Source organism: Cannabis sativa, chromosome 4 (genome assembly GCF_029168945.1).
Source record: "Cannabis sativa cultivar Pink pepper isolate KNU-18-1 chromosome 4, ASM2916894v1, whole genome shotgun sequence".
In the NCBI taxonomy this organism is placed as follows: Eukaryota; Viridiplantae; Streptophyta; class Magnoliopsida; order Rosales; family Cannabaceae; genus Cannabis; species Cannabis sativa.
The window spans coordinates 67,523,740-67,532,746 of NC_083604.1; the positions used below are offsets into that span (position 1 = coordinate 67,523,740).

At 31.7% G+C, this 9,007-nt stretch overlaps 1 protein-coding gene across 1 annotated transcript; it reads right to left on the reverse strand.

Moving 5' to 3' along the window:
* Nucleotides 1-3,865: 3,865 nt before the first annotated feature.
* Nucleotides 3,866-5,957, reverse strand: LOC115712190 (dof zinc finger protein DOF5.7). The gene has a single exon (XM_030640440.2). The coding sequence runs from the start codon at nucleotides 5,476-5,478 to the stop codon at nucleotides 4,228-4,230; it is 1,251 nt and encodes a 416-aa protein (XP_030496300.2). The 5' UTR covers nucleotides 5,479-5,957; the 3' UTR covers nucleotides 3,866-4,227.
* Nucleotides 5,958-9,007: the final 3,050 nt, after the last annotated feature.

Here is a 9,007-nt window from a genome sequence, read left to right on the forward strand (position 1 = left end):
TATTTTTAGGTTTTTTTATGGTATTTGATATGCCATATATATGTAATTAGGTTTCTAAATCCCATATTTAATGTTTTTATTTGTTTAGGAATTTTTATTTGTCATTGATGCCGGAAAAGTCACCGGAGTTTGCTGCCGGTGCCGGAAAAGTCACCGGAGTAGCGGTCGGTGCCGAAAAATTCGTCGGAGTTGCTGCCGGCGCCGGAAAATTCGTTGGAGTTGGCATTTTTGCCGGAAAAATCACTGAAAAATCACCAAGAAACCGGTTTCTTGAAGTCTAAGAAACCGGTTTCTTGGTGATTTTTCCGTTGACAATGCCAATTCTGACGACTTTTCTGACGCTAGCACACATTGTTAATAATGTTAAATATAATGCCTAAGAAAATAATAGTATAAAGAGTGATTTGATTTGATTTGTAATAGAGTTTAAGAGTCTGGTACACGGTATATGAAGTTCAAAGGGTATATGAATTTTAATTAAAGTTTATTAATGCAATGAAATGTTTCTTACTTCAAAAAGAAATAAAAAAAACATATTACAAGCTAAAATTTATGTTAGCTCCCAAAAGTGATATATATTTCAGACTAGTTATTACATGTATACGTTAGCATATTAACGTGTGTTGATTAATAATATGTTCATTTATAAATAATTATTATTCTCAAGGGAAATAATCATTGTTAAACTGGTAAATTCAGTAGTAGTGTCAACACTACTTAGATCACTAATAACTGTCAAAAAAACATTATATTTGCTGTCAAAATAGTATGCAAAATACGCAAAAAAAGTTAAAACGAAAGCATAATTAAACACCAAAAAGGCTACTACAAATAATTAAATGAAATGAAAATGAGAGGACTCGGTGGAAGAAGGTGTGAGAAAGAAGGAAAATAATAATAGAAAATGCCAAAAAGGGGTGATACTAAGGAGATGTAACAATAATTTTCTCGTTTCGTGTGTGGGGCCCTTTACCGGAACCTCACTTTGGTCTAACACGTCATCACAAAACGACAAAAGAAATATCATCATCATCAATCACCGTGGACGACAGACAAAGGAAACGTTATTATACTATGATGACACGTTTGATTAGTTAATTTGGAAGCGTAATTTTAGATATATGATACGAAAACGACATATTCTTGTTCTTCTTCTTCTAATCTCTCCACCCATTTGTTTACACCTTAATAAATGTCAACTATTATTAATCTCATTTTCAACCGTTCGATCGTCATGATCAGGTGGGGTTCTACGATAAGGCATGTGAAGAAGAGTTACACCATTTATTATCTTCTCAACGAGCTCATGAGCTTCTTGCAGGGTTTGTGAGTTTGCAAAATGACAGCTGACACTAACACATACAGCCAACATTATATATATAGAGAGAGATCTAGAGAGAGAGAGAGAGAGGTAATAAGCTTAAGAAAGATAAAGTTTATATTATTTTTTATTAAATTTTTCTTCACTACCGAAGAAGAGTCCATCACGTTAATCACGCAACTTCATGTTCTTATTATAAGGTGTAGCTTGAGCCACCCGTTTATCTTTTTCTCTCTCTAATGAGTAGCTAGGATCGTGTTTCTTAATACATTAATTTTTTGTTGTAATATTGATAATATAATATTTATATATATATATATATATATATATATAAAAGATAAAAAGTGAAAAAGTAACATTAGAAACGTATAATAATTTTCTGATGAGAATAAAAACAAGTGAGTAAATGATTGGCTGTCAAGCTTTTGAGGGGGGGTTTCGTATATATATATATATATATGACTTTATCGAATAGGGTGAGTGTGCCTGAGTCTGATCAGTACGAATTAAAAAGCACCAATATGTAAACAAAGAAAGAAGAAAATCGGGGCCCTTAGCATGAGTGAGAGCTAGGACGTTATTGAACTGGCATGATCAAGATTATGTTTATGCATATATATATATATATATGTATATACTAAATGTGTAAAATGGTTTATCAAAATTTACATGTTTGACTTGTTGATTTAAATCACTCATCATTAGATGTTATAGTATTAAGTTAATATATAATTAGATTATTAATAACTTAACCAACATATATAAATATAAATTAATTCAGAGAAAGGCTTGTCATGTGTCATGTATATATGCCAATTTTTTACAGTAGGCTTTTACTTTTTTGTGGTGATGAAAAGGTAAAAAAGAGAGTATTGCATGCAGTGATCATAGCTCGAGGTAAGAGCAATATTATAGTGGGAAAATGCTGTAGATATCACAGACATATGCATCTATATATAGAGTCAGACAATACAGAGATGCTCTAAATTTTACTGTGTTGACCATTTAAAATTCAGACCAAATTGCTTTTGGTCACTTCACTTTGAGTGAAAAAGGCAAAACACAACCCGGTGAAGATAAAAAAGAGATTAAAAATAAATATAATCCATCTATGTTATTTGTATTAAAAGAAAAAAAAAAACAGAAAAAAGTAAACAATGGATAGAGAATTTATAAAAAGTGCAACTTATACACATTAAGCTCCTCAAATATGAGAAGAAAAACTTAATATAGATATATATATATATATATATATATACATGATATGTGAATCTTATTCTCAAGGTTGTGTGGAAGCAAATTTAGAAAAAGCAAAGGAACTTTTTTTTTTTCCTTTCATTCTCTCCTAATTGTAGCTGTGTGTATAGAGGAGTTATTCTGATTTGAGGCTGATGTGAGTGAGCATATGCATATCAATTGGGAAGAAAAGAAAAGGCTCCTTATCCAAGACTAAAAAGCTATTTTTGCTAAACAAACAAACCACCGAACCCATAAGCTTTTACATTCCACATTTTCATGTCTCCCATCTCTCTCTCTCATTCATTCATTCAAATGTTGACAGTCTTTCATTCAATACACTTTCAAACCACCACTTTTTCAGACACCACCAAATCACACCACACTACTTCTAATTATTATACCAGCAACAGCCCACCCCCCACAAGAGAGAGAGAGAGAGAGAAGAGAGAGAGAGAGAGAGAGAGAGAGAGAGAGAGAGAGAGAGAGAGAGAGTATATGCTTTTAACACACATTTGCAGGGCCTATATAGCTAGGGTATAGGCATAGAAAAGTAGTGTATGTGGCTGAGGGAGGAGTTGTAATATCCTAGAAAAGAGTTAAGCTGATGAGTGGGTAATATGTAGTACTGTGCATGGTGGGTTGTAAGTGTTTGTGTTTCGTATGTATTATGTAAAAATTAACAAGTGTTCATAAATGGCAGCTCTTGATCAGAAAGTCTGAGACTCAGTTTTCCTTTGTTATGTATGTGTAATAGAGACAACAGCATAGTAAGGCCTTCTGCGCTATTTACATAAATAAATCGCTACTGAGTCTCTCTGACTGGTACATAAAACGAATCAAAGATATCATGATCCCATATTCATTTCATTAATTATTAACTGTTCCCCCTTCCCTTTTTATAATAATAACACCGAAATTCAGTACAGATCCCAAGAACACAAGAACAAGAAGAAGATCAATAGAACTATCTAGCTAGCTAGATCATATCGTCTCAGATCAGATATCAGATATAATTTGGAAATACCCAATAGCATATCAAGCCTATAAAACAAAAGTTAATTGGTCATGATGAAGATTTATTACTTATTATAAATATATATATATAACGTACAGTAATGTTCAACCAGCTGGCATAAACAGAAAGTAGTTTATACATATTTTAATGCATGTATATAATAAAGAGTACTGAAACTAGCGATCATTTTACCTTAGGAGAGATGATCATATAAATACGAAAATAATTACACAATTATATTACAACACTGCAAATTAAAGCGTATTTTTAAAACTCAAAAAATCATACAATAAAATAATAAAAAAACTGTTGATATCCCAAAAAATATATTATTGATGAAGATATAATTTAACACGAGTAGTACTGCTCATTTTAGGGCAAAACGCTGTTTTCTTTGCTAGCTGTTACGAATTACTTGTACATTTTGAATATGATTACGCAGCCATGGAATTAATAAAAAAAAAAAATATAAGAAAAAACCATTAACGATTAATAATAAACATGTTCCTGGCTAAATGAAAGGTGTTATACATAATTTTAGCATATAATTCAATAATATGAATTTCTATGTTTCTTTTTTCCTTCTCTTTAGTAAGAACTCTAGCTATACCTCTTGATCATTTGCTATAGGGGCAAATTATATTAAAGCCAACTAAATAGCTGCAAAGTGATCACTAGTACTCCATGTTTGATTTCCATTACTACTATTAATCCAAGTAGTAGTATTCCCATTCTGATGATCATGCCCAATATTATTAGTACTACCACTGTTACTCGGCGTCACAGTGCTCACCTGAAACTGCTGCGGTACTACTGGCGGCTGCTGCGGCTGTCCGTAATTAGAATTACCAAAAAACCACTCCATACCGGTGGCTGTTGCGGAATCATTCCCGGTCGAAATTACAACTTGATCCTTTCTCGGTGGCTGATGATGATGATGATGATGATGATGATCTTCTTGTCTTGAAATCTCCAGATTATGAAACAAAAGAGGCACAGAAGATGAAGATTGATGAGGCTGCTTCTCCGGATTATTATTATTATTATTATTATCATCATTATCATTATTATTGTTGCTATTAACTAGAGTTTCGTCTTTCTGATGAGTCTGATCCCCGCCGAACAACATGGTGGCCAGCCTCTGCTGCTGTAGTTTCCAGTGAAGGTCTTGGTTAATGGAACTCAAAGACTCGATGGAAGAAGCTAGGTTGGTATGAACTGCGGGTGCACTGAACCCACCTGGACCCAACGACAGGGGATTATAATTACTAAAACTACTCATCATCAATGGATTTGATGATGATGAGGTTCCAGATAGATGATTAATGCTATTATTGTCGAAACTAGTAGTGTTAGGTGAAACGATGACGTCTCCAAAAGTATTAGTATTATTACTGTTACTGTTATAGATTAATCCATGAGCTGATGAAGGGTTATGATGTAGTACTCTTGGGAAGGAAAGCCCGCTTAGCTGAAAATCCATGGCCGGAGAAATTCCGTGAAAGAACTTCAACCCAAAATCCGACGTCGATGGTGAGCTGGAATAGTCTTTGGAGTCGGCACCAGAACCGGAACCAGAGAGACGGGAGGAGGAAGACTTAACTTTCTTGTTTTTTCTACAACCACCGCCGACGGGGACGTTTCTTAGGGCTCCGCCTTTAGTCCAGTATCTCCGGCAAGTCTTGCAGAAGTGTCTGGGTTGAGTGAGGCTATAGTTGTTGTAGTAGCAGAATTTTGTGTTGGGAGAATCGCACCGAGGGCACTTGAGAGATTGCTGCTCCGGCGCCGGCCTTGCTGCGCTGGAGTTTTTCCGGTTGCCTGCAGCGCTGGTTCCGTGGATCTCATCTTTGGAGGAAGCGGATTTTGTGGGGGCTGCCGCCGGAGCAGGATCGGCGGACATCATTGGTTATAGTTCGGTTAAATAAAATCTCCGTATAGTAATTGTGTAGTGGAAATTGAATTATTTTTGGTTATATGATTTTGGGATTGGAAGTTGGTTTAGTTTCCCTTTGTAAGAGGCAAAAGGTTTTGAAGATTTAATTGAATAGTTTCATGCATGGGATGTAGAGAGAGAGTGGAAATATATTGGTAAAGAGTACCTGTGATTTTCATCAAAGAGGGGATTTGGGTTTAGAGATGGTCTATTTATATATTTATATAATAAGGTGGATTTAGTGGTTGGATCTGGTGGAATAAATAAAGCTTAAGAGAGAGAGAGAGAGAGAGAGAGAGAGAGAGAGAGAGAGAGAGAGAGAGAGAGAGAGAGAGAGAGAGAGAGAGAGAAGTCGGTCTGTATCTATAGACATGTAGAGAGAGAGAGAGAGAGTGAAGCGTTTTAAGTAGTAAGTTGAAGTAGAGACAAAGAACTAGACTTTATATGCATGTAATTAATTAGTAATCTGAAACTGATCTTATATAGAAAAGACAGATACATACAAATTCTATAATAAAACTACAGAATTTGAATTATAGTTGATGATTTGAGCATAAAGTATTATTGAAAAAGAGTAATATCTGATGACTACGATATATTTTATATTGTATGAGAATTGGCATGTCTGATTTTTCTACTTTTTTTAAAAGGCATATATAGTTTTGGTCATTATTTATTTATTTGCAAGCGAAACACACCATATGTCTAATTATTATATATATTAATATAATTAATGCTATAATTAAGGCCATTTCTTCTGTAATAGGCATACACGTATATGTAATAATAATAATAATAATAATAATAATAATATGTAGTTAAATTATAGACCATGTGGTATTGAATTAGTTAGCGTACGTATATAATTAATAATGTTAGTAATTAATTACTTAACGCTAGTTTGGACCCTAGATTGAGTTAAGTAGTGGGAGATGAGTACTCTCACTATCTCACTAAATTTATAACACAACTTCCAATTAAGCCCAAATCAAATTTGTAGAGCTTGCGTACACACTCGGTACAACGCCCTACACAAGACTATTGTTTCTTGCCAATAAAACTTTATGAGCGCTACATAAATTTATTATTTTTTTTTTTAAACAAAAACTCCTCTTATTCATTGGAAGAAATTAAAAAAATATACAATAATAATCCCCATAATATATACCTAAATATTACACACATACAAAAATAGTGGACATATTCTAGTTTAAATAAAAGTGATTTGCTAGAAAAAATTGTCACGTGATCTCTGAGTAAATAGTGTGCACATTTCATTACTTTGTTAATTATTACTTAATCGTTTATAGCACCAGACCACGTATTTTTTAGAATGTATATCAAACACATTGTAGATATAAGTGTTTTTTTTTTTATTTTTATGGATTAACTCATATGGATAACTTATAATTCCAATTTCATTACATTGTCTTGTTTATTATTGCTAAATTGAATTTGTTTCACATATATTTGAGTACATGCGCTTTTTAATAATTTTAGTGCGTAACAATAGAGTTTCAAATTTTTTAATAGCAATATTTTATATAAATCCTTGAGATAAAAAAATCTAATATTTTTAGAATTAATACTATTTTGGACTTTATATTTTGCAAATGTTACTAATTAGATCTTATATTTTGTTAATTGACAAAATAAATCTTACATTTTTCAAAATAGTATATAGAGGACCTTAAATTCAATTTTCAATTTTTTTTTAATATAATTAACTTAAAGACAATTTTAAATAGGAATAGTATCAATTTTATCATAACACCTTTAAATTAAGTTATTATTAAATTTTAGGCTAATTAGTAATTTTTTTCCCCCGAACTTTGACATGTACTAAATCGTGCCCCTGAACTTTTTTGACCGTTAGAAATTCCCCCCGAACTATTGAGATTGTTAAATTTAAGGACTTTTGTCTAATTTCATTCAATTTTTCTTGTTTCAGTGATTGTTTATGTACTAAACCATGCTCCCCAGACTTTACTATCTACCAAATCATGCCCCTTGAACTTTCATCCATGTTAGAATTTTTTTTACTAAAATTAGACAAAAGTCCTTAAATTTAACAATCTCAATAGTTCAAGGGAAATTTTTAACGGCAAAAAAAGTTCAGGGGGCACGATTTAGTACATGTCAAAGTTCAGGGGAAAAATTACTAATTAGCCTAAATTTTGTTTAGACAAAGTCAGTTTGAGTACTATTTCGAACTAATTTAAAAATACAGGATTTAATTTATCATTTATAAAAAATAAAAATTCTAATCATTAATTTTTACAAAATAAACAGTCAATCATATTTGCCCTATTTTATATAAATCCTGTTTTGACATTTATATGGGGGACTTGCTTTAATTAGAGTATTAAACACATGCCATATAAAAATATTAGTTTTCATATAATTTGACCACATATTAGTAGTTAAGCACTGTCTCGTTCACTTAATTATTTAGAGGCTAGGCCATATTACTTCATAGAATAGAGTACTAGATTTAGATGCATGAAATAATCACTTGTCTACACATAAATGGAAAATCGATATTAATATTGGGTTTTGAGTTGGGGGTATATGTGTACTATGAACAAGCAGTGGTAGTACTAGTACAGATGAAGCCATAGATATGTATATATATGTAAGCAGAGAGGAGAGGCAGAGGCAGCGATTGCAGGAGCAGCATAGGAGTAGGTAGGGAGGAGTGTAGTAGAGTGTATATATTATTAGTAGGGGAAACAGTAGCTGTGGGGCTCTGTCACTCATTTCAGATTTTGTCTATTCCGTCCCATGTAACGTCCCTTTTCAAACCAAAGTAACCCCACTCTTTACAGTACTTAAGTCTGCACACACACACATATATATATTTTATTTGTATATATACAATTATTTATACAAATTCACTAAGTAGTAATATTGTTGATAAAAAAAAAACTATGTAGTAATATTTATTTATGTAGTAGTTGCCTTTATATAAATTTGTTATTTGTTATGATCTAGTAATAATTTTTTTGGCGCGGTACAAATTTAAAGAAAAACAATATATATATATATATCTAGAGATAAGCTACTTCCTTAATAATAAATCTAGTGAAACTAGGGAGTTATTAATTTTCATTAATGAAAATATCCACTATTTCCAAGCTAGTTTTTCAAATTGTTTTTAACGGTTATTAATTTGATCTCATCATCATATCATCTTCATTTAATTTGTTTGTCGATCTTGTTGCATTTTGGCAAATATTTAAATGGTCAAATGAATATTATCTACTATAGCTAGCTATTTTTCAAAATCAAATAATACATTATTTATTTCGCCAACTTTCACTTGTATAAGTAAATCTACTATAATAATAAAAGAAACATAATTAAATAATTCTACACAATTTTATAAATTAATATTTATAAACAATCATTATTATATAATATAAATAAACACAAATATTTACAATTTTAATATTATAATTTTTTTAAATTAATTTCCTAAAAAAAATAAATGCATAAA

What these genes read in the sequence shown, in the direction of transcription:
- LOC115712190 (XM_030640440.2), bottom strand. Translation starts at nt 5,478, where the DNA reads ATGATGTCCGCCGATCCTGCTCCGGCGGCAGCCCCCACAAAATCCGCT.